This window comes from Pristis pectinata, chromosome 21 (assembly GCF_009764475.1).
Source record: "Pristis pectinata isolate sPriPec2 chromosome 21, sPriPec2.1.pri, whole genome shotgun sequence".
In the NCBI taxonomy this organism is placed as follows: Eukaryota; Metazoa; Chordata; class Chondrichthyes; order Rhinopristiformes; family Pristidae; genus Pristis; species Pristis pectinata.
The window spans coordinates 19,817,810-19,844,452 of NC_067425.1; the positions used below are offsets into that span (position 1 = coordinate 19,817,810).

A 26,643-nucleotide genomic window follows, 5' to 3' on the forward strand; every position below is an offset into this window, starting at 1 on the left:
ATGATTTAATAGAAAATGTTCAAGAATTTTAACACTTTCTCTCCCTCATCCATCCCCACAAAAAAATGAACTGTAACACAAGTTCATTGACAAAAAATTTAAGTCTTGAATTGTTCATAATCTACCTTAATTCTACAGAGTCGCATTCCTGAGTAAACTAGACATCGGTGAATGTATAATCAGTCCATTATTTTCCTTTGGTTTCTTTTTGTGCAAGGAACAAAATATGAATCCAGATACACCATAACTGGAATGGAAAGCAAATCTTTTAGTTAACTGCTCTGGAAATGACTTTAAATTTTAAAATGACCTGTTTTTCTTACCTCTACAGCCATGCAAAGAAACCTTCCAGAGATGAGAAATGCTGTTGTAAACCACTGAAGTGTAAGAGGCAGCGGAAAATTATTTGTTAAAACCAGTTTGTGGTACCCGTACAACCAAACAGGAAGTACATGTAATCCACTGATGGCAAATGCTCCTAGTGAATTCTTGAAACCTGTAGGTAGAATATTACATGGTATTATTAAAACTTGGTTATAAAGATAATTTCTAAATGGATTTCAAGAATACAATTGTTTTACCTGACCTGATTTTACAAGTCCTTTAAAAATCCAATGTAAGCGTGTTTAACTTTTTGATGGAGTAACCAGAATAATACTTCAACTGCTAGAAATTTGGTGAATGCAGTCAAAGTCAAACCAGCTTAAGGAAGGAAAATGGGGCAGGATATTGAAGGACTGAGTGAGGAGTTGGCAGCAAACTGGTTTGGATGAGGAGTTTGAGTGATGGTGAAAGGCAAACTCCCTATTTATAGAGAGCAGTTTCTCTATATCTGTTTCATCATGCTCCCTTTATATTTTAAATGCTGAGTAGATCATGCCTTAACATTACATGAACTTGGTGTCTATTTGAGCTGTCTGTCCTCAGTTTAACCTTCTTAAAACCCTGATGAATGTGTATAGTGTTTTAGGTAAGTACATTCCCACAACTCAGTGTGCTGACAGGTCTGCAATTATTTGGTTTCTTCTGCCCTCTCAGAAATGGTGAAGAAACATTTGCAATTTTCCAAGCCAATAGAACAATTCTTGGATCTGGACAGTTCTGGGAAAAATTGCATCTAATTTCAAATTATCCAAAGTGGAAACAACCAGGACCTAGAAATTAAATTCCTCACTGACTGAAGTTTTTTGGTGCCTTTGCTATCTTCCTCAACTCTGAAAATTGTTATTAATAACTGATCTTAAACCTGCCATTTTCTGATTTATTCCTGTTTTTCCTTTTGTCTTGTTTTAAAAAAACCTGCTGAGGTAAGATTTAGCAAATCGGTCATGGAAATGACTCATTTCAGGTAAATATCTAAACAATGGGAGGTACTCAAGGATACTATCTTGTCCTGAACTCTTATTGAAAGGGCTGAAGCTCTCAATTCTAGACCCAATGAATGTTTGACAGAACAAGGAAAATCAAATAATAAAAGCTTGAGACATATATTGAGCAAAATGCAGCAGTAAGCCTACAGTAGAGATGGTGCAGAGGTGAAATTTTTAAAAACGTGGAAAGCAAAGGATACGAAAAATATTAACAGGTAAAATCAAGAAAAAATCTAAAATGTTCTGCAAGTACATGAAAGGAAAGACCAAAATGGCAGCTTAAGCAAAGGCAGAAAAGGTGTAAAATTCTTAATGAATACATCTTTTCATGTTGCAAGGGGTATGTTACATTGTAGAAGGTGAGGTGTTAAGAAATGATTTTAAAAAAAGAAAATGACAACATTAAAGGGTTCAGTATCTTTAAAATTTTTTAAAAATTGAGAGGCCTGGATAAAATGTCTGCAATGTTTTTAAAAAGAAATAAGGGAGGAACTGGCTTAAGCTCTGACTATAATTTTCCCAATGCTCTTTGCCTACAAGCAGGGTGCTGGTGGACAGGAATGTTTTTGATGTAGTTCTGTCATTTACTAAGGGAGAAAGGGATAGACTGAGTAATCATAGGCCAGTCTGACATCAATAGTCAAGTTGTTGGAAACAAAATTTTAGAATTGCATAACCCAGCATTTAGAAAGGTGCAGGTGAATCAAGGAGAATCAGGATAGATTTGTTAAGTGAAAGTCAAGTTACACTAAAAGAATTTTTGAGGTAACAAGGAGTGCCAAGGATAGAGCATTTGATGTAGTATAAATGGATTTTGGCAAGGCATTTCACAATGCGGTAGATCAAACAAAAAGTAGAAGCTCAAGATCCAAGGGAAAGCAACGAGTTGGATTAAAAGCTGCCCTAATAGCAGGAAACCAAGTGTAATGATTGATAAGAATTTTAGTGGCATGTGGGATAGAGGGCTCTCACTAATGGATTACATTAGTAATTTAGGCTCAAATCAAGTCATAAATTAAGGAGTTGGATGATACTAAAAATGGCACAGTGGTTGGTAGAGGAAGTTAGTTCTAGGCTACAGAGGATATCAAAGAATTGTATGATTTACACAAGTAGCAAAATTCCAGGTGTGTTGGCGAGGAAATACATTCTAAATGGATGCATGCTAAAAACTAGAAAAAAAACATGAAATCCTTGATGGCTAGATAAGGTGTTTTAAAATAGGCATATTGGACAAGGCATAGAATGCAAATAGTAATTAAGCTACTGTTGGAGTACTATTTCTTCTTTTTAGGCAGTTCCTTGGGCTCAAGGATGACCTACTCTCATTCCAGTTCTGTGCATGGATAAGACCAAAGTGGGAACCATGGATTCTTTCACCGATGGAACAGGATCTGGCTAATGGGACAGGTGCGTAAAATGGGAGAGGATGTGCAGCAAAGTTGGGCTGAATAGGCTGCTGTCGAATATAATCGTGAACATTCAAGAACACAGCAGTGGTTGAGGAGTTCTTTGAAGTGTTCCTGCCAGCAGGTGTTGGCCGTCTCTGCCCTTGATGAGTTGAATTCCATAACTGGCTCTCAACAGGGTGGATTCTTGGGGGTTTGGGCCTTGACAGTGTTGGATAACCTCCATAGGTCATGGCTGTCAGTGAGTTTAAGCCTTCTGTGCTCCTTCCATCCACCATCTGTTCTTCAGGTGACAGGCTTTGTGAACATCAGCTTTCAGATACCTGTAGAGTTGTTTCTTTTGTAGTGAGCCATGGCAGAGCTTCTGTTCCAGGAATACCTTGGTCATTCTCAAACCAGTCCTGGTTTTCCTAGTGGGGAAGCCAATTATGGTGTACATCGTTGGCTGGGAGTCGACAGATTGTGAGGCATTATCTAGGAGTATTGTGTGTAGTTCTGGTTGCCAAACCACGTTAGAAGGTGCAAAGATTTAAGAGAATGTTATCAGGATTGGAGAATTACAGTTACTAGGAGAAATTGTCAAGAGATTTGTTTTCTATGGAATAATGGTGAAGGGAAGATTTAATTGAAAGCTGAAAAACTGAGGCCTAGATAGGACACAGAACAAGAGCATATTTCTCTCAAAAGACAGGTCAGTAACTGAGACAGATTTAACTGATATGGTAGGATTTGAGGGAAGTTGAGAGAAAAAAAAACTAGGCAGATTGCTGAGGGTGTGGGACTCGCTGCCTTAACAGACATAGGACATAGAAACTCTCATCTTTAAAAAAAGGTACCTGGCTGAGCAACTAAACAGCCAATAACCTGCAGAACTATGGCCTTAAGGCTGGGAAGTCAGGTTAACTTCAAGTCCCTTTTTGGCCAACATTGACAGAGTGGGTCAAATGGTGGCCTTGTGTGCCATAGATATCCGAAAAGCCCAAAAATTCACTGCTGCTTTTTCTAATAGCATGTATGGGAATCTGGTGCCGTGTTTGCTTTTGTAATTCATTTACAAGTACAAAGAGGAATAAGTGTCCCATTTATGATCTACAAACTTATTTAAACTTGACAACAGCCTACACTAGTTGCAGTTTGGGCTTCAGCCATCATTTCTTGTTTTAAGAGTAGCTATGTTTTGGGATTCCCACACAAATATGGAAATCTCAAACTTACTAGGCAAACTCTACTCCTCCACTAGTCCCACATTCCAATGAGTATCCTGACTATATGGAATATGATGTACTGTGTGATGAAAGCACAGATGCCCTTTTGACCTGAGTGGCACCTACCATCACATTCCAAGTTACCTTCACAGTCCTTCAACAAAGTTGCTAATAACACTGGCCCAGGTGCTTCTGAACCAGTCACAAGGCCCTGAGCAGTAGTAGGAGCTTGAGTGGCAGGTGGCATGAGGAGGGCAAAATAAACCCCACCTTAAAAAATCCCTTTGAAACCTTTGACACACAGTGAAGCCTCAAACCTGGCTTTGAATTAACTATATAAAAAAAAAATTTTCTAAGAACACTTAACCATACAGAACAATCAAAGCTGCTTCCCACAATCTTATAATCCCCACTGAAATGAACAGGATTGAGTGCTGGGGAATCTCAGCAAGCTCTTTCTCAACCATTGGATTTCACTAGGAGTCCAGATGCAGAGGACAGCCAGGAAATCACCAGTGGAACTCAGCCAGCAAGTTAGGAACTGGACTCTCACTCAAATTACAAAGTGTACCAAAATTTACATTGGCAAAATTAGAGCCATTGTTTCAGTATAGACTTACTTTTATAAAATTTCTTGTGGTTACTTTAGGACTGGACAGAATTTTTAACTAATTGATGTAAAGGGGAAAATATTGTAACTACTTTATTTAAAGCCTTGTCCTGGAGTCAAGTTGCATTAGATTTCTTTGTCTGGATTTATTCCCAGTTCCTCAGCAATGCTGCTCTTTGGCTGGCTGAAACTGGTTGTGGGGAAACTGTTAGTGTCACTCCAATCCTCCGTCACGCACATGGGGGGGGGGGGGGGGGGGGGAATTCTCCTTTCCCTGCTCAGCAGTTCCAAAAACTAGCAGGGCTGGGAGTGGTGTGAAATGGAGGAATCCTCCCATGAATGTGTACTGAAATGCCAAGGTGTCAGCCAGCTACACCCAAGTTATTAAAAACTTGTATCAGGTCCAAAAATGGGAAAGGCTGATTCCCAATGTGAAAGTTACATTTGTTTTTGACTGCAAAATGCAAAAATTTTTAAAATTTGATAGGAACTATCAGATTAGAATCTCATACCTCAGAGAAAACTTCAATGTATAGATTTTAACCCCCATGTGTGTCATAGTCATAGCAAAAAAAACCAGGCCTTTTGGCTGAACTGGTCCATGCCAACCAAGATGCCCATCTAAACTAGTCCCATTTGTGGACAGTGGCAGTGGATGTTGTCTATTTGGATTTTAGCAAGGCCTTCGACAAGGTCCTGCATGGCAGGCTGGTCTGGAAGGTTAGGTGGGTTCAAAATAGGCAAGAGGGTGGTCATTGAAGGTTGTTTCTCAGAATGGAGGCTGGTGACCAGTCAGTGTTGAGACCCTTGTTATTAGTTATTTATGTAAATGACTTGGATGAAGATGCATAAGGCTCAATTAGTAAGTTTGTGGATAACACGAAATTAAGAGGTGTTGTTGATAGTGAAGAAGGTTATTGTAAATTATGCGGGGATCTTGGTCAGTTAGGGAAGTGGGCTGAGGAGTGGCAAATGGATTTCAGTACAGATAAGTGCGAGGTGATGCATTTTGTCAAACCAGTGTCGGACTTGTAGGGCACTAGGGAGTGTGATGGAACAGAGGAACTTAGGAGTACAAGTGCATAGTTCATTGGAAGTGGTGTCATAGGTAGATAGGGAGATGAAAAGGACACAGTACAGGAGTTGGGACATTGTGTTGCCGTTGTACAAGTCATTGGTGAGGCCACACTGGGAGCACTGTGCACAGTTTTGGTCACCCTGTTATAGGAAAGATGTGGTTAAACTGGAAAGAGAGTACAGAAAAGATTTGATGATGTGGCCAGAACTAGAGGGCCAGAGTTACAGGGAGAGGTCGGCCAGGCTAGGTCTTTATTCCTCAGAGTGTAGGAGAATGAGGGGTGATCTTAGAGATTTATAAAATCATGAGGGGGCATAGAAAAGTGGATGGTTGCAGTCTTTACCTCAGGGTAGGGAGTCCAAAACTAGGGGGCATGGCTTTAGGGTGAGAGGGGAAAGATTTAAAAAGGGACCTGAGGGGTGACTTTTTCCATGCAGAGGGTATGGAATGAGCTGCCAGAGGAAGTGGTTGAGGCAGGTACAGTAGTATCATTTAAGAAGCACTTGGACAGGTACATGCAGGGGCAGGACATGAGGATATGAGCAGAACAAAGGAAATTAGGACTAGATGGGTAGGTACCATAGTTGACATGAACTCATTGAACCGAAGGGCCTGTATCCATGCTGTATTGCTCTATGACTATTTGCCAGCATTTGGCTGTAACCTTCTAAATCTTTCCTATCCACATACCTGTCCAATTTTCTTTAAAAGTTGTTATTGTAGCCGACTCAACCACTTCCTCTGGCAGCTCATTCCACATACATGCCACCCTTTTTAAAAAAAAGTTGCTCCTCCAAGTTCCTGTTAAATCTTTCCCCATCTCACCTTAAGTCAATGCCATCTAGTTCTTGATTCCCCAACCCTGAGTACATTTCACTCTATCTACGCCCATGATGTTATACACCTACTAAGATCACCTCTCGGTCTCCTACACTCCAAGGAATAAAGTCCTAGCCTGTCTAATCTCTCCCGAAACTCAGTCCCTCAAGTCCTGGAAATATCCTTGAAAATCTTTAACACACTTTTTCCAGTTTAATAGTATTTTTCCTATAGCAGGGTGACCAAAACTGCACACAATATTCCAAATGCAGCCTCATCAGCATCTTATGGTCAAACCATAGCTCTTTATCTGTTTTATGTACTTAATGTTTCAAATGAGTACATTAGAAAACAAAGCTGGTGTTGAAGTTATGGTCAAAAACACAGATCTAGATTCCTACTGTCCTTCTCTAGATTATGATGCAGTTCTACAGCCACTCACCTAGAGAGAGAGAGAGAGAGAGAGATAGAGAGAGATTTCCCACTGACCCAAGCAGCACTTCTGTCCCTTTAAGCTCCTTGGCTTCTGCCAGGCACTCAATTTAATAGGGAACAGGCATTTGTTGTAGCAGATGTGGATTATATTGGTACTCACTGATTCATTACCAAACCCTCACAGGTCCACCCCCCCCCCCCCAACTTTATTTTAAAAGAAAAAACATCTGCTCAGGCTGTGCTCTCTGAGAATCTGGTACAATTTAATGCACTCCACTGCTGTTCCCCGGCAATGTAATCAGCTATGGCTTAGAGTGGAAATGCTGCCTGCAACCGCTGGAGTTTGATAGGCTGGGACGAGTGGTGCGGCCACTCTGCAATGTGGTATGGGGATTAGGGCTGTACCCTGGCCACCACAATGTGTGTGGGGCATTTGTAGGGACTAACATCGGCTGCTCCATGTGGTGACTGACCAGCTGGAGCCTGTAGTCTCTTTCATCATCTCTTGATGGATGTGATAGAAGCTACTGACCTCCCCATTTCTTTGTCTGCACAGCCCAGGAATTTCTCTGGTAATATTAACCATGCTATTGCCTATCCCCAGCAATGGCATGCACTCACCGTCCCAATGAGGATCTCAGCACTGAACAACCACACCACTCACTCCAGCACATCCAACACTTACCCTCACAAGCAAGATTCATGCCAACTTCCTGCCAATGTCAGTAACACAGATCTCTATGTACAATGCCACATTGATCCTTTTTAATCACTGATTTTATTGGCACTCCTCAGAACACAGCAAGTGCCAAGTAAAATACTGAGTACATGGATTTGCAAAAGCTTAGTTTTACCCCAGGACTGCCAATTTCCACACAACAGGGTCTAACGTGCAATCCCAGCTATCCTGCATCAAGTGTGCAAATAGATAGAAGCAAGAAACTTTCTCTTAATTATACATGCATACAAGTGGCAGTTACCCCTGACAGGTCCAGCTGCTTTATAACAGCACAGACATAAGAGAACTTAACCACATGTTTTACTTCTCACTATAAACCCAAGCTGAAAGAGGAACCAGCTTATTTAAGCACTAAAATGTGGTATCAAGGGCCAAGAACATACCCACATTCTACCTCCATCCAATTCTGCAGAGGAAGCAGCTTATTGGAGCAGTTAAAAAAAAATGTACCACATTATCAATGCTATCTCAGGGCACAAAACTTATCCACAAGCTGTCTTCTATCTTCATATATACTCGTTCTACAAAAGAAACAATTCATAAAAATTGTACATTATCAACATGGCATCCAACTGGAGGAGTTCAGCATGGTGACAGTCTATGGTCAGGTGGACTGAAGTTTCATACACATCAAAATAATTCCCCATTATGTACTCTCCATTTTGCTGTTTTAATTTAAATGGACAAAAGTCTCAGCTTAAAATTTACCAATAACTACAATTTTTCCACCTCATACACATTTTAATTATCAATTTAAGACTGGATATTATTTTAATCTAGATTTAGAAGACAAATGTTGAATCATTTCAAAAATATAAAATGAGAATCTGTTCATGTAGTTGTATAACCCACATGAATTAAGATTCTGTATGCAAAAATAACCACAATTTGGGTATTGTCATGTAACTTATGAAATATAATCTCCATTTCCACAGAAATCAAAAAGATCAAATTAATGGGATTAATTTTGCTCTTCCCTAGTTCTACTAAAGATTTAACTGCAAAAATAGGTTTAGAAACACTACTATAGTTTGGCTTTGCTTAAATTATACAGTAATTTTGTCATTCACCTGCAAAGGACATTACTTCCATGTATTGAATGTCATTTTTTTTTAGTTAAAGTTTATTGTCATGGACACATACATAGAGCATAAATGCCATGAAAATTTAGCTTTTTGTTCTAATAAACAGTTAATTTAGAAACAATGCAGTTGAAGAATTTTGCCTTAAAAAAACAAGACTCCACCCCTGTCCTTGCTGCATAATGAACAGATGCACTGACAGTATTCTACTAAACTATTCATGTTTAAAATTTTCTTTAGGTTAGCATTTCCTGAAAGGGGGAATCTTACAATATACTCAGCTAGTTAAGCCATTTCCCTTTACCTTTGGCAATTTAAGAGTGGAAGCTTTTTCTCCAAAGCAATGCCAATGGGAACCTTGAGCTTCAGGATCAACCAAATGAGTGGTAAGGATTTAAAGGGACAAGAAACTGAGGAAGGAATGTGGAGAGTAAATTACAATGTTGAATTCAATGTGGAGAAAAAGTATGGGTTAAGAATTGGATTTGGAATAAAATTTACTTTTCCTTCATATGGTTCATTATCTGAAAATATATTCATACTGATCTACAGGCATTAAAAGAAAACTCAGATGTTTTCCTTGCCCTTACAGTCCCAAGGACATTAATGTTTAGACTCAACTTCCTTTGGCTAGTTTAATGGGCAATTACTCTGCAAATGGAGAAAGTATATTAAACTTAGAGTTAATAGCGAGATGCTCTATTTGCAAAACTAATGGTCAAGTAATGCAAAGCGTTCATTTTCTGGAGTATATGTTCTTCACAAGTTGTTAGCCTATGCACACATTAAAATGGATGCCCTAGTATTTCTGCACCCCCCCCTTCCCCCCAACAAACACTGGTTTGCATATCTGAATGTGCCATTAAATAACAACAACTTCCTCCATCAAGTATTTAGTTACCAACTTCCAATAATTGCCTGACAAATTAAGGAACTAGGGTTGAACTATATTTCATATATTTTAAAAAAAAATCAAACTATGCATCTGTGCTCAATGAAACATCAAAACTTTCTCCGGAATAGTTACTGACTATCAATAACAAATTCAGGAAACTCAATTGCATCTCAACGTATGGGAAAGCTATGACTATGGGTCTCAAGTACTTTGCCAATGATGGTTGCAGATGGAGAAGAAAGTGGAAAATACAAAAGGGTAAAATGGTTTCCTGTTCTCACAACTAGGTACATCTTTGTAGCCAGCTAAAGATCAGAAATGGCAGGTATCTAGAAGTATCTGGGTATCTTCGGTACTAGTATAAAATACTGGAAGTAAAATTCTGTCCGCCCCCCCCCCCTCCAGATAGAGAAGCTCCTCTTATCCTCACTTCTGCGCTGCCAACCTCCATCATAAATGGATGACTCTGTAGTTTCCACTACATTAAATGGAATTGCCAGCACCAGACACATCTCCCTTCCACTTTCAGTATTCTGAAGAAACCATTCCCTGTGACTCCCTGGTTCACTATTCCATCTCCAACACCACTCCCCTTCACGTGGCACTTTCCAATGCAACCAGTAGAGCTACAACACCTGCCCTTGCACATCTTCCTTCCTCACCATCCAGGGACTTAAACAGTCCTTCCATGTGAAGCAGCAATTAATTTCTTCCAATTTAATTCAGTGCTCATGATATCATCTCTTTTGGAAAAAACAAGACTGGGTACTGAGTGGAGGTGTTGTACAAGCAGTCTGCAGGGATGACCATGTGCTTCCAGTTGTGATATACATGGCCATCCATGTGTAACATTAACTGAGTATTGCTCACTCCACAGATGCTGCTGATGTGTGTGCTGAATATTTCCAGCTACTGCCATGTTCTGCGTTTCACTGTTCCAGCATTGTTTTTTCCTCCTGCCCTCCATTTAACCTCCTCCAAACAGTTCATCTACAATTAACAAACATTCACCACCCTCCTCTAGATAGCAGCAGCATTTCCATCATCTGGATCTTCTTGGTCTGCACCCCATCACTGACATTCCCTTTGTTCTTTCCACTCCTCTCCCTTCTCTGCAACTTAAAAAAAAACACTTTTCCCACCTAATCAGTTCAGATGAAAAATAGTCAACCTGAAATGTTAACTTTGCTCCTCTCCACAGATTTCCAGTATTTACTTAGAGGGCTACACTCAGTGTAATTTATAAGGCAATTCATATACACTAAGGTTGAGAATACCTTTAAACAACCTTATTTTAAAAGTTTATTCCTATAATGAAAGGAATACCAATGAGACAATGTGTTCCTTGTTTGATTCTCAACTCAAACTAGAGCTTTCAGGGAAAGCAGAAGACCTGATAAAAGTACTCCAATCACAGACACCTGACGCAGTTTAAACATTCTATGTATTTACTCAGTGCCTTTTAAATGGCACCCATGGACAGATTTAACAATAAAGCCTTAGTTCCAATGCATTAGTCAGGGTTCACACCGTGCTCTCCTGAACATGAAATGAAATAAAATAGTTCACCAGGCTAATGTCTGCAAGCTAAATGATCTGTGTCAGGTGAAGCAGTTGTCCAGTAACAAGATGGTGAATTATATAAAGTGCACAAACCGGTACACTTGTTCAAAAAGATTCAAATGCTGAAGTTCCTTTCATTAAGGTTTCCAGTAACAAGTCTTTCACATTAACCCCAAAAAGACAAAAAGAGACCATGCCTAATCACACTGACCATGCCTATAATTCTTACTTGAATCATCCTTAATTAAATATTTATGGTAGTTGACAACCAAATTGAAGTTGTAATTTTCCACCTGTACAATTTCTAATGTAAATGTTTTTAATGAAGTAATTAACATACCATTGGACATGGTTTTCCGAACCCACCAAGGACTATTCTCAAACTTGTTCTTCCAGTCGCCTCCCATGGAGCCATGTGTACAAACGAAAACCAACCATTCCAGGCTACTAATAAAATGACCCCACTGGGGAAAAAAGTAAAACAAGCAATTTATCTGCAATCTTTTTTCATAGAATTTTACAATAAGGTCATTTTTGCCCATATCTTTGATGGCTCTTTCCTACATCTGTTGAAAATGATGAATGATCATCAACCTGAACATTAAGTTTATATTTTTTCATGGATGCTTCTGACCCACTATTTCCAGCAGTTCCCAATTTCAAATTTAAAGTATCCATGCTATTTTGATTTCAGAACGACTTTGATCTTTCCCTTAGCCTAACACCTGTATGTTCTACAGAAGTGTTTGCTTGCTTTTTCTTCCAAAGTAAAAATTATCACTGACTCAACTACTCTGGGCAGCAAGGTGTTCACTAACTCAACAACCCACTCTGCAACTAAGTTTCCTCCAACCTCTCCTCACTCCTAGTTGGGATATTAAAATGATTATTTTTGTTTTTGCATGAAAGACTCCCTAAAATGAAGAAATACATTTGTGGTGATAATTTTATCATCTCTATTAAATAGCCTCATGGTTTTCTCTACTGCAATGGAAGTGGTCCTAGTACTTTAAATCACACCTCATTTTTATAGCTTCCAACCCAAGAAACGATGACGGTTAAGTTAGTGTAGTAAATTCTCTTTGCATTTATCTTGTGCATTTCTCCATTCTACCCAAGCATATTGGAAGAACTGGCAATGCAAGTCACAATTGGAATGTGCTCTTGTCTGCACAGTCATTTTCACAGCTAAGACCAGTTGTGCACTTACATCATAGAGCAAGTTCCACAACATGCTACGCCCAAAGTTGTCGATGGCCACATCAAACCACGCTCCAAATTCAGATATCTGATTTAACCGACGAGCTGCAAATCCATCAAACCCTGCAATGTTTGAAACATTTTGTAAATTAGCATCTCATGAAAATATATGGAAAAGTGAGTAAGAGTGCGATTTAAGAAGTGTTAAACAAGATAATCAATTTTGTACACAACATACTATAAGTTAGTGTTGGCAAGTAAAGCTTATGCCCTACCACTTTCATATATAATAGGATTACAGCTTTCATGCTGACGACTGTAAGGCAATTTATAAACATTTGTCACTGATTTCTCAATTTTCTTGGCTGCACTCCATGTAGTTTCTTCCTTTTTGCCACCTGTTGAAATTGGTAATAAAAAGAAAATGCACCATTTGGCAGAGTGAAATGAATGTTCTGTATGATCACTGAACAAGATGCCCGACTGAAAGTCTTCATCTGTCAAAGGACCAGTAAGTTGCATCAAGTCAACTTCAGACTTTCCATCAGTCAGCACCATGAAAGCATCAGGCTTTCCGCATTACCATCAGTTACAATGGAGATTACATGGAATTGTTCTCACCTAAAAAAATATACTTTGGAGAAAACAGTTCATACGCACTTTGCCTCATGTCAGGCCATCCTTGGTCAGACACTCTAGGCCAAAACAATACATTTTTATGGGAATAAAAGAGAACTTCCCACAGAAGGAAGGAAAGATGGACCTTTTACAGATACTTGTGAATCATCACTACATCAGTCCTTGTGGATTTGACAATCAATTCTAAGGTAGAACATTCTGCAATACAGACAAGAGGTCCAAGAACAACATTGGGTCAAAACCCAGGTGGTTTCCTTTGCTCTTCAAGTGATCTTTCTTTTCATCTCATTTCAACAAAATACAGGTTTGTCAGCTGCCTTTTCTGACACAAATGCACCATCCACACATCCAAGAATGTGCTTCTGTAGCAACACTTGCGAGCCATTAGCTGAAGACTTCCTCCTGGTTTCTTTCATTCTGCCTTCCCTTTACAAGAGCAAGCAGGAATGGCAGACTTCTAAAACTAAAGTATCCATCTAATACATTTCTATGTATCCTTGTATTATAAATATGTCATCAGATCCTACGTTCATTCTAAATCACTGCTAACCAATATGCCAACAGTATAGGATTTTGGTCTTCAGCAAGAATTGATAAGCTGGGCCTCAAAGCTGCTGAAAAAGCAAATATTAACTTCTGAGTTGTGTGCACTAAATTTTAGGTGAATAATCTTGTCCCATTATCAATCTCCAGATGAATAGTAATGTGTTTTCAGCCACCGATGTACTGCATTTCAATTGAATTCACAAGCAGGTACCAGCATCTGGGAAGCTGGACATATAAAAATATAGTTGTGCATATTCTACTAGCCCAGGGTATTACAGTTCACAGAACCAAAGAATGCTGAAGTTCTTATGATGCAGTTGCTGGCTTCAGACTCAAGTGGCTGAAATAGTTTATTCCTGTTCCTAACCACCCAAGATTAACGATGTGCAGCCAACATACTCTTCAGAAGTGGCAAGCTATTTCTCATACATCTTCAAATTATTTGAAAACATAAATAATTACTACTTGCAATGTAAATTTTCTTCAAATGTCAGCATTTTGAAATAATTGTAAGTTTACTAATAGGAATAAACTGATCAATGGGAAGTATTTGATTCTGGGACTATTAACTAGAGTAGATTTGTGGAGGGGGGTGTCTCTGCCCATTTGGAGAGAACACCTTTAAATGCTGAAATAATTATAAAAATAATCCATGTAATTAATAACTGTGTCAATATAGAAAACCGTTCAATAATACTAATAATGGAGACTACTTAAAACAGATTCTCTTGATGAGATTTTATGGAAATACAGACCATCTCACCACAAATATCATCACACTGTTGGTTTGAGTGAACTCCAGCACAGACAATAGTTTAAGTATTTATTGTATTCTGAGTGGGTTTTGGACAAAGTAGAACCACTTGACAAAAAGTGTACACCCAACCTCATTGAAATTGCTAGCTTCCAATGATAATGTATTACTTTGTCCTTTATAATGATTAATTACACAATCAAGAATCTGGCCTGGCAGTGTTAATTTGTATTTTTGTTAAGAATATTAGGTCAAGCTAATGAAATGAATTTAAAATTGCTACTGCAAAATTTGCAAGTAGGAGATAGTTGAAGATTGATTACAGGCACACATTCAATTGTCAAAATGGAAATAAGTTGTATATATTAACTGAAAATATTTAAACAGATACAAGTTTATAAATAAGAATTCACCTTCACATTAAAGCTGGCCGTACAATTAGCTTGTAAAAAGATACCGTATATTACAAATTGGACAAGTGTGCTCAGGTGTAGTGGTGCTAGCCACTTCCCTGTACTTCGTGCATCATGTAGTTGGATGTACTTGTGCTGCATAATAATTAACTATACCATCATGTTGTAACCAGGAGTGTAACAGCAAGACCTCCTTATGAAAATAAGGAATCTTTCATACTTGCAGTTCTCCTTTGAAAGATGAACTGAGAAAACACATGCTGAAACAAGCCAAGATACAAATTAAGTAGCTCAACTTTGCAAATACCAATTAATCATAAAGAACATTACCCATGATCAAATTCATAACAAAATTTAGCTTGTCTTCATGTAATAATAGAAAATACTGAACATATTTTGGCTCCCATATCAGTCGGTCATTTTGTGTACTTAAACATAACAAATTTGAAGTAACTATCCTCCTCCACTCATTCACTTCATTCAGAGATGCACAAGAAGCTTTCATTCAGTGCGTGACATTTTAAAGCCTGGCTAGTATTGTGTGTTGCTGTCCTTACTTTTAATGTCTGTTTGTTAACAACCAGAAGAAACAGAATAGGCCAGAAAACCCAATAAAGTGCCCAAGATCCGTGTTCTCCGGGTGCAATGCTTGAAGTATTTATTACCAAGCTTGTTGTTATTGCTTATTTTTAAACTTTGGGGGCACTAGCATCAACGCCAAGTTCCTAGCATTCAATCTGCTGCTCGATCAAGTGCTTAAAACCTATTTGAACAAACTTTTCACTCAAACATAGCATTTAAATTTTTTATGTAGAAAATAAAACCTTGAAATAAGACAGCATATTCAGAAATATTGTGTGCAAATATGAGCATCCTATCTTTAAAAAGAGAATAATGACTAAGAAAGAATTAAAAAGCAATGATGACTTTTAGTTCCACATAGCAAGAAACAGAGAGCTTAATGCACTGACTCAAACTGAACCATCAGGGAAACTTAAACCCCTTTTTCTGGGAGAAAAGGTTATGAAAAAACCCAATATTAATTTCTTAAACTGTGTTAGTAGAATGAGAGTCTGACATTAGCAAACTTTAAATGGAATTACAGAAATATATTACCTTCATTTGGAATGAACCCCCAGTAAAAATGTCAATTAAGTATTTGATATATTTCAATAACTGGCAATTCATGTATACAATTGAACAATGTTAAGAGCACAATACACATGATCAAATCTTCCTGTAAGCAAAAATGTTACTGTGTTTCCAGTGCTCTGAACAATGTCACTGGATATAGTTTACCAGTAGGCATTGCGAGTATGATTTAGTTTTGCGCGGAGCTCTAATCAAGAAGTCTTAAGACAGGAAAACCCAAGGGTGTGGTTTAACTAATATAACACATTCCTCTTCTGAATATGGTTGAGTAGGAACTGTGCAGGAAGAAACCCCAAGCTTAAACCAAGGTGACAAGTGAAAGGGTAAAACGCATATCAAAGAAATGTGGACACATTGTTCCCAAGCATACAGATTATATTGTCAATAAAGTAAAATGTTGACAAGATTAACAGTTGATAACTTTAATAATAAATGAAGATTGGAAAATGAATTCTACCTCAAGACCCAATTACAGTGACATCTTTTGAACTAAACATAGAATATCGAACATTACAGCACAGCATAGTACAGGCCCTTCAGCCCACGATGTTGTGCCGACATTTTATCCTGATCTAAGATCTATCTGACCCTTCCCTCCCACATAGCCCTCCATTTTTATATCATTCATATGGCTATTTAAGAGTCTCTTAAATGTCCTTAATGTATCTGCCTCCACCACCTCTGCCGGCAGTGCCTTCCACACACCCACCACTCTCTGTGTGAAGAACTTGCCCCTGACATCCCCCCCCCCCCCATACCTTCCTCCAATCACCTTAAAATTATGCCCCTTCATGTTAGCCATTTTCACCCTGGGAAAAAGTCTACTCGATCTATGCCTCCTATCATCTTGTACACCTCTATCAAGTCTCCTCTCATTCTCCTATTCTCCAAAGAGAACAGCCCTAGCTCGCTCAACCTATCCTCTCAAGACATGCTCTCCATTCCAGGCAGCATCCTGGTAAATCACCTCCACATCCTCTCTAAAGATTCCACATCCTTCCTATTATGAAGTGACCAGAACGGAACACAATACTCCAAGTGTGGTCTAACCAGAGTTTTATAGAGCTGCAACATTACCTCACGGCTCTTGAGCTCAATCCCCCAACTAAGGCCAACACACCATTCACCTTCTTAACAACCCTATCGACCTGCGCGGCAACCTTGAGGGATCTATGGACGTGGACCCCAAGATTCCCATTCCTCCACACTGCTAAGAGTCCTGCCATTAACCTTGTATTCTGACTTCAAATTTGATCTTCCAAAGTGTATCACTTCACACTTTTCCAGGTTCAATGCCTTCTGCCACCTCTCAGCCCAGCTCTGCATCCTATTGATGTCCTGTTGTAACCTACAGCAACCTTCTACACTATCCACAATACCACAAACCTTTTGTCATCTGCAGACTTACTAACCCACCCTTCCACATCCTCATCCAAGTCATTTATATTTTTAAAAAATCTCAAAGAGCAGGGGTCCCAGAATAAATCCCTGCAGAACACCACTGGTCACGGACCTCCAGGCAGAATACGCTCCATCTACAACCACCCTCTGCCTTCTGTAGGTGAGCCAATTCTGAATCCACAGAACCAGGTTTCCCTGGATCCCATGCCTCCTGACTTTCTGAATTGAGCCTTCCATGAGGAACCTTATCAAACACCTTACTAAAATCCACGTACACCACGTCCACTGCTCTGCCTTCAATGTGCTTTGTTACATCCTCAAAGAATTCAATCAGGCTCATGAGGCATGACCTGCCCCTCACAAAGCCATGCTGACTATCCCTAATCAGCCCATGCTTCTCCAAATGCCCATAAATCCTGTCTCGAAGAATCTTCTCCAGTAATTTGCCCACCACTGAAGTAACACTCACTGGCCTGTAATTCCCATGGTCATCCCTACTCCCTTTCTTGTGCAAAGGAACATTTGCCACCCTCCAATCATCTGACCAGTGAGGACACAAAGATCATCAGCAAAGACGCAGCAATCTCTTCCTTGCTTCCTTTAATAACCTTGGATATTTCCCATCCGGCCCCAGTGACTTATCTATCCTAATGTTTTTCAAAAGTTCCAGCACATCCTCTTTCCTCACATCGACATGCTCTAGCGTACCAGCCTGCTGTACGCCATCCTCACAATCGTCAAGGTCTCTTTCACTAGTGAACACTGAAGCAAAGTATTCATTAAGGACCTCCCCGACCTCTTCCGACTCCAGGCACGTTTCCTCTTTTATCCCTGATCAGTCGTACTCTCACTCTGGTCGTCCTCCTTCACTCTACCATCCTTACCCTGCCTCAATGGGACAAACCTATTCAGAACCCCATGCAAGTATTCCCAAAACAACATCCACATTCCCATTGTGCACTTCCCCAAGAACATCTGTTCCTAATTTACGCTCCCAAGTTCCTGCCTAATAGCATCATAATTCCCCCTCCCCCAATTAAATACTGTCTCCAAAATGCTCTCCCACCGAGAAATCTGAAACCTGATCAGTCTCATTGCCCAGTACCAGGTCCAGTATGGCATCTCCTCCAGTCGGCCTGTCCACATACTGTGTCAGGAATCCTTCCTGGACACACCTAACAAACTCTGCCCCATCTATCCCCTTTACATTCAGGAGGTGCCAATCAATATTAGGGAATCACCCACAACAACCACCCTGTAATTTTTACACCTTTCCAAAATCTGCCTCCCGATCTGCTCTTCAGTGTCTCTGCTGCTGTTAGGGGATCTGTAGAAGACTCCCAATAGAGCAATCACTCCCTTCCTGTTTCTGACTTCCACCCACACGGACTCAGAAGACTATCCCTCCAGGACATCCTCTCTTTCTACAGCTGTGACACAGTCCCTGATCAGCAAAGCCACTCCCCCACCTCTTTTACCTCTGTCCCTGTGCTTTTTGAAACATCTAAACCCCGGAATATCCAGCAGCCATTCCTGTCTTTGTGATAGTCAAGTCTCTGTAATGGCCACAACATTACCCATGCTCTAAGTTCATCACCCTTGTTCCTGATACTTCTCGCATTAAAGTAGACCCACTTTAGCCCATCCAACTGACTACAATCTTGCCCTTTCAACTGCCTGTCCTTCCTCAGTCTTTCTACACTCTGCATCTACTTGTACACTAAATGCACCAACCTCCGACCCATCACTCAGGTTCCCATCCCCCTGCCAAACTAGTTTTAATCCTCTCCAGTAACTCCAGAAAACCTGCCCACAAGAATATTGGTCCCCCTCCAGTTCAGGTGTAACCCATCCCTTTTGTACAGGTTGTACCTTCCCCAGAAGAGATCCCAATGATCCACAAATCTGAAACCCTGCCCCAACTCCTCAGCTACGTATTCATCTGCCAAATCAACCTATTCTTACCCTCACTGGTGCGTGGCACAGGCAGTAATCCAGAAATTACTACCCCGGAGGTCCTGCTTTTCAGCTTCCTACCGACCTCCCTATATTCCCTCTTCAGGACCTCATCTCTTTTCCTACTCATGTCATTGGTACCAATATGTACCACAACTTCTGGCTGTTCATCCTCCCCCTTGAGGATGCTGTGGACCCGATCCAAGACATCCCAGACCCTGGCACCCAGGAGGCAACATACCAACCAGGAGTCTCTTTCATGTCCACAGAACCTCCTGTCTAAACCCCTTACTGTTGAATCTCCTACCACTACCGCTCTCCCCTTCTCCCCCTTCCCTTCTGTGTCACACAACCAGGTTCAGTTTTTCCTAAAAGAAACATCTTTAGAAATAAAAAAAACCACAAACATTTAAGTACTTCAACGCTTAAAACAGAACCATCAACTAAAGGGAAGTTTTATTTTTTATTAATAATAAAGAGGAAGCTTATGCATTACTAACATGAAACCAACATAAGCGGTAACTTCCAACAATTAAGAGAACTAGCAACATCTGTGAGCTGCAACACCCAACATAGGAAGCCTCAGACATTAAAGTAACTTCAGTTTTTTCTAGAATTTTTCCTTCCTCCGATGGATAACATTTTAAAGATGAACACTTACCATCAAGAATAATAGATATCACATAGCAGGGAATAAACAATACAGGATCATTGAAAGCCCACGAGCTAATCAGCAGTAGGATTATCCTTATGTAGCCTGAAAACAAAAATCACCTGGATTTAGTTAAAGCAGAGTATGTTGACATAACAAACTTGGTGCTGCCCCATCTCACATACATTTTAACTTTTCATAACAGGACAAATCAAAATCTATGGTATCTGAACATTTACTCAAGTTTTGAAACATACTTTTCACCATCTTTCCTTTAAAGGCTGGGCAAGTTACAGAATTGTCTCTTCTGCTGAAACCATTCAGCCACCTGATCCATGTTGGCCCTCTACCAGACCACCCTGGCTCCTTCTACACAGCGCTGCAATTTTTTTCCCCCACTTAAGGGGAATTTATGGTGATACATGAGAGATCATTATACATCATACCATATATGATAGATCATTAAGTTCACACAGTGGCAATAATGTTTTCAGTTCCAAAGCATAATGTTGCAGAATAAAAGTACCTTCTACGTCAACAGAACATACCTATTGTAGTATTTGTTACATACAATTTGCACTTTTAGTTTTTTTGAATAACATTGCAAATTTACTACATTTAAAGCCTCCCACTATCCACTGTCCAGATCCCTCATCATTTTATGTACTTCTATCATCTCCCTCTTCTCAAAGAAAATAGTCCCAGCCCGTCATCTTTGTGACTGTAGTTCCCTAACCCAGGAATCATTCTCATAAATCTTCTCTGGACTCTCTCTAATATTGTCCTATAATGAGAGGACCAGAATTGAACACAATGCTCCAATTGAGGCCAGACCAATGTTTTTGTAAAAGGTTCAGCACAACTTCCTTGGATTTACATTCAATGCCTCTATTGATAAAGCCCAGAATTGTATATGGTTCATTAGCCACTTTTCCAACCTGTTCTGCCACTTTCAATGGCTTGTGCACTCATACCCCTGCTACTCCTCCACCCAACTTTAAAGAAGAGTATCCTTTATTCTATAGTCTCTCCCGATTCTACCTACCAAAATGCATCATTTCACATTTCTTGCATTTATCTTCATCTGCCACGTCTGCTCATTCCACCAGCCTGTTTCTATCCTGCCTCAATTTATCACAATGCTCACAGTTCATAACATTACTGAATTTTGTGTTGTCCACAGATTTCGAAATTGTGGCTTGTGCCCCCAAATCTAAGTCATTAATTTCACACAGTGGCAATATTTTCAGTTTAAAAGCAGCATGTTTGAGTTGCAGATTAAAAGTTCCTTCTACCTCAATGGAGCATACCTATTGTAGAACTGTTACATACAATTTGCACTCTTAGTTTTTTCTGAATAACATTGCAAATTTAGTACATTTAAAACCATGTAGGAATTACTGTTCTCTGAAGTACAGCAGGCCAAGTCTCAACTTCAATTTCTGTCATTGGTTAGAAAACAAAGAGAGAATTTTAAAATTAAGGCTACAGATATAATTCACATCACCAATAGCCTGTCCTGGTCAAATCACATAGATGCCACAGCCAAGAAAGCTCACCAGCACCTCTACTTCCTCAGGAGGCTAAAGAAATTCAATATGTCCCCTTTGACACTCACCAACTTTTATCGATGCACCATAGAAAGCATCCTATCTGGATGCATCATAGCTTGGTATGGCAACTGCTCTGCCCAGGACCGCAAGAAACTGCAGAGAGTTGTAGACACAGCCCAGCACATCATGGAAACCGGCCTCCCCTCCTTGGACTCTATCTCTCACTGCCTTGGTGAAGCAGCCAGCATAATCAAAGACCCCACCCACCCAGGTCATTCTCTCTTCTCTCCTCTTCCATCACATAGAAGATACTGGAGCCTGAGGGGCACACCACCAGGCTTAAGGACAGCTTCTATCCCACTGTGATAAGACTATTGAATGGTTCTCTTTTACGATCAGATGAACTCTGACCTCACAATCTACCTTGTGACCTTGCACCTTATTGTCTACCTGCACTGCACTTCCTCTGTAGCCGTGACACTTTGTACTGTTATTGTTTTTACCTGTACTACCTCAATGCACTCTGTACTAATTCAATGTAACTGCACTGTGTAATGAATTGACCCGTACGAACGATATGCAAGACAAGTTTTTCACTGTACCTCGGTACGTGACAATAATAAATCATTACCAATAATTGACCTTGCGTGGACTCTGTCCATACCTCTCACTGCCAGGTCATTCTCTCTTCTCTCATCTCCCATCAGGCAGAAGATACAGGAGCCTGAGGGCACATACCACCAGGCTCAAGGACAGCTTCTATCCCACTGTGATAAGACTATTGAATGGTTCCCTTATACATTGAGATGGACTCTTGACCTCACAATCTACCTCGTTGTGACCTTGCACCTTATTGTCTACCTGCAATGCACTTCCCTGTAGCTGTGACACTTTACTCTGTTATTTTTTTTAACCTGTACTACCTCAATGCACTCTGTACTAACTCAATGTATCTGCACTGTGTAATGAACTGATCTGTACAAATGGTATGCAAGACAAGTTTTTCACTGTACCTCAGTACAAGTGACAATAATAAACCAATACTTGGTTAAAAAAAGTTTCTTGTAATGTGTTTTCTATGAACACAGCTTGAACTTATTTGTACAGAGACAGTGCATACTCACATCAGAATAATGAGAACATAGTGTGCTTGTTCTTCATGCTTTGATCACTCCAATTGTACAATGGGTAGATGGTTACAGAATGTCCATGAATTAGTGCAAAACTGCTATATTTTTAAAACCACACAGATATGGGAGGAAAGCAAAACAATTTATTGGTCATAACACAGACAAAACCCACTCATCTAAGATTGATCAGTACAGTTTGAACGATGTGCTAATTTGTACACAAATCAAACCATCTGCAACATCAATCCCATTCCCACAAGACTGTTGACAACTCAACAACCCATCCTGGCATTATGTTAGCTGATACTTTTTATGGTTCCACCTCATCAGGAAACAACCCCAGTCTTGCTAATTTCTCAATTAAAACTTGCCACCCTGACAACATCCTCATGAATTTCCTCTGTAAACTTTCATGCTATCAGATTCTTCCCATCATGTGGTGACTGGAATGGTACACAGTACTTCTGTTGTGTGCCGACTAATGGATTTATATGATTCTAGCAAGACCTCGCTCCTCCTACATTCTCCGCTTCACTCAGCAAAAGCAACTATTCCACATGCCTTCTTAACATTAATTAGTATTGCCAACTTGAAGAATCTATAGACACACACTCCAAGTTCTCTCTGTTACACTGCACTTGTCGGTATCCCGTCATTTGTGGTTTACTACTTTGCCATTACCTCAGACTTCCCTGGGTTAAATTCCATTTGTCACTCTGACCAGTCTACCGATGTGTTTCTGCAGCCTAACATTCTTCCTTACTAATAACTACACTGCCAAATTTGGTACCATCAGCAAACTTGCTGGTCATTGTTTCTACACAAGTCCAAACCATTTATACCACAAAAAGCAAAAAAACCTAAAATAGAGTCCTCAACTCTTTTGGAACCACCCTGCCTACAAGCTTCTGGTTACCAAATCATTCATCCACCAATGCACTTCATTCCCTGGACAACTATATTTTGGATCTACATCTGAAACAAAGGGTCCCAGACCTTCAACATTAATTGTTTTGCCTCTCATGGATGCCACCTGACCAGCTGAGTGTTTCCAGCATTTTCTGATTTAATTTTGGTTCCAACTTGCCACCTGCCATGAATCTTATAATCATTTACTATTCTGATTAATGTACTCCATGGAACATTTTCCACTCGTCTTGCTAACCTCCATCTAGGAGACTCCTCCTGTGCAATCCCTTGAAGTCAAGGGCTATTTCATTTCACTCCAGTACCTCATAGCCCAAGGTGGCATAAGAGTCCCATGCATAATCTGCAGATTCTGTCACAGGGAGGCAGGTGGCACTTGGCAGGATGTGTGGGTGGGTAGTTAGCTATGTTGTTTGCTGGTTCCACTGTTTGCCAGTGATTTTTATGTGCTCCTGTCAAAAAGACACACTATGCTCTGTGCCTTCCCAGATGCTCCTTTTCCATTTAGAGCAGTTAATGAGGAGCACTTCCTGGAAATCTCTTGCCGTGACAGACTTCCAGGTGTAATTTATACTTTGAGAGTCTGGGGCAGCCAAATGCAAGATGTGGCTCACCACCAGAGTTGTTTGAACACAATTAGAGTCTTGATTGGAGTTCATTGCTTTGTCCATCCTGCCAATGCACTTGGATTTTGGACAGACAGCGTTGGTGCATTGATGTACCTACTGAGAGTTGTACATTTTCTGAAATGTACAGGTAGGTGGGGACTACTGAGGCTCTACAAACCATAGTCCCACCCTGTTGAGACAGTCAAAAGTTTTGGCGTGGTTGATTAAGGCCACATTTAGTGGTTACAAGGTGCAGCACTACTTTCTTTGGATTGGTAATTGGTTTATTATTGTCACATGTACCAAGATGCAGTGAAAAAGCTTTTGTTTGCATACGATCCAGACAGATCATTCCATACACAAGTACATCGAGATTCATCTTATGGGGAACGTTTGTCCACCATCTATCATTTGTCCCTATCTATGCCCCTCATAATTTTATACACTTCCAACAGATCACCCCTCAGCCTCTGCTGCTCCAGAGAAAAGAGCCCAAGTTTGTCCAGCCTCTCCTGATAGCACATGCCCTCTAATCCAAGGTTTTGTCACCTTAATTCCTCCCCTCACACTTCTGTCCTCAGCCTCCAATGAAGCTCCACAAACAGAATGGGGGGCATTATTCCTGATGCAAAGTACATTACAACTTACAGGACTCTACAGAAGTTAAAAAATTTCAATTAAGCAGCTTTCCCCAAGAACCTTCTTATTTTTGGCTTTTATTTCCATTCTTGCAGAATAGTGGTTTGAATCGGTTCTGAAGTTGGACCTGGGCGTGCAATTTAAAATGGAAGATGCAGAAATTGGATCAGGAGAAAAGTATTCATAAATAAAATGCAAATTTAAAAACGTGAGACATTTTTTGATTCAAGCAAAATACATGGTGAAATAGGAGTAAAACATACACTCAATTCTCTAATGGAAAATACGTTGTCGAACATCTTTAGCTCAGCCATTATTAATCACAACTGCGTGGGCAGGAAAAACCTGTTCACTGAAAATATTCTCTGGCCTACTCGCTATTGTTAATAAAAAGGAGTACAAAACTGGAAACACAAAAGTCAGCTCATCATTATAAACTCTCATTAAAATCCTACTAGTTCACATTTCAAACATTTTGTTGTTTTCACTTCCTCTCTTCTGGGAATTGTAGATAAATATTTTTGCTTCTCCCTTTTCGACCTTCTATCCTCCCACTTAAAGCCTGCTTTATACCCAACTTCTCTCAGTTCTGTAAAAGGCCATCGACCTGAAGCAGTAACTCCAATTGTCTCTGCACAGATCCTGCCGGAATGGTTGAGGTATTTTCAGCACTGCAAATTTCCCAGACTTCTTGCTTGTGTAGCATTTTGCCTTAAGTTCTCCAAGAAAACGGGGAAAAGAAATTCCCGCCAGGGAAAACGCACACACCAATGCTGAACTCAGCTGTAATCTTCATCGGAGGAGAATTTCCCCATCTTCGTTCACAATCCAGGCTCACTGCTCCGGAGGTGCGGCTGATCATGCCCATCAAATCATCTAAAGGGAAACGGATCTATTTGTGGGATCTTACTGACAGTTTGTAATTCCGACTCGAGTTATGTTTCCAGTCTTGTTTTTTTGATTAATTACAGAGCGTACCGCAAAGGATACTGTGAATAGATTTTTCCGACTTATCCGATTGATGACTAATGGTGACTAAGCTATTTTAAAAGATGTTCGACAACATATTTTCCATTGGAGAATCCAATGCGTGTTTTATTCCTACCGTACCATGCACTTTGCTCGATAGGAACAGTGTCACACGTTTTAAGTGTGTATGTTAATTATTTATAGTTTTCTCCTCATCCAATTTCTGCATCTTCCGTTTCCAATTTCTCAAGAAACAGCAGAATCAGTTTAAATCACAATTTTGCAAGAATGAAATATAAAACGAATATAAAGGGGTTCTTCCAATGACATCTCCCAACATGACAGTTACGTGTTGTAGCACATTAACACACGCACACCCCAATTCTGAGGGCGCAATCCAAGCGATAAACCTATTAAAGTGCAGACGGCAGATCGGTTTACATAACACAGCAGCGACATTCATCGCGATGATCTCCCCTTCCGCCCGGGAGAAGCGCATCAATCATCTGCGCCGAACATCGGTTCACAACTCGCTACAATCATTTCCGCGCTTTTAAAAAATATAATACATTCTGAAAAATCCACTTACCGATAAGGTTTGGCACATAAAAGAAAACTCTCCAACGCATCTTGTAGATGTGCGCTGTAGGAAAGGAAACGTTAACATTTATTGGTTGGGTCCAACTGCCCGGCAGTTTCAATCATCCGACCACTGATTAAACTGCACTTCATCTGTGACTTTTGCTTATCTTCAGCAACTCGCTGCTAAACTGAAGTGTATTTGAGCGTTACTGCCCGTCGCAATTTGTGGTTCCCGCACTCAACCAGAATGTTGGAAAAGCAAATAATTATGCAGCACGTTGCCAAAGAGGTGACCGGACCCGCCTCCCGAAAACCCA

The 26,643-nt window shown here is 40.1% G+C and overlaps 1 protein-coding gene across 2 annotated transcripts; it reads right to left on the minus strand.

The window, feature by feature from the left end:
* si:ch1073-145m9.1 (CDP-diacylglycerol--glycerol-3-phosphate 3-phosphatidyltransferase) lies at positions 1–26,643 on the minus strand. 2 transcript variants are annotated; one of them, XM_052035746.1, is made up of 6 exons: positions 26,334–26,643; positions 19,928–20,023; positions 12,416–12,528; positions 11,546–11,669; positions 324–496; positions 1–247 (listed from the first exon to the last, which is right to left on the minus strand). In XM_052035746.1, the coding sequence occupies exons 1-6, from the start codon at positions 26,371–26,373 to the stop codon at positions 188–190; spliced, it is 606 nt and encodes a 201-aa protein (XP_051891706.1). In that variant the 5' UTR covers positions 26,374–26,643; the 3' UTR covers positions 1–187. The 2 variants fall into 2 exon arrangements, with proteins under 2 accessions (XP_051891706.1, XP_051891705.1); XM_052035745.1 differs by lacking the exon at positions 26,334–26,643 and adding an exon at positions 25,544–25,849.

Bases quoted from the DNA above. Each gene is read 5' to 3' on its own strand.
- si:ch1073-145m9.1 (XM_052035745.1), bottom strand. From the start codon at position 25,643: ATGGGCATGATCAGCCGCACCTCCGGAGCAGTGAGCCTGGATTGTGAA. The intron at 11,670-12,415 runs GTAAGTGCACAA...TTTTTTCCCCAG, and splicing joins TGTGGAACTTGCTCTATGAT to TGGGGTCATTTTATTAGTAG. The intron at 248-323 runs GTAAGAAAAACA...TTTCCATTCCAG, and splicing joins TTCTTTGCATGGCTGTAGAG to TTATGGTGTATCTGGATTCA.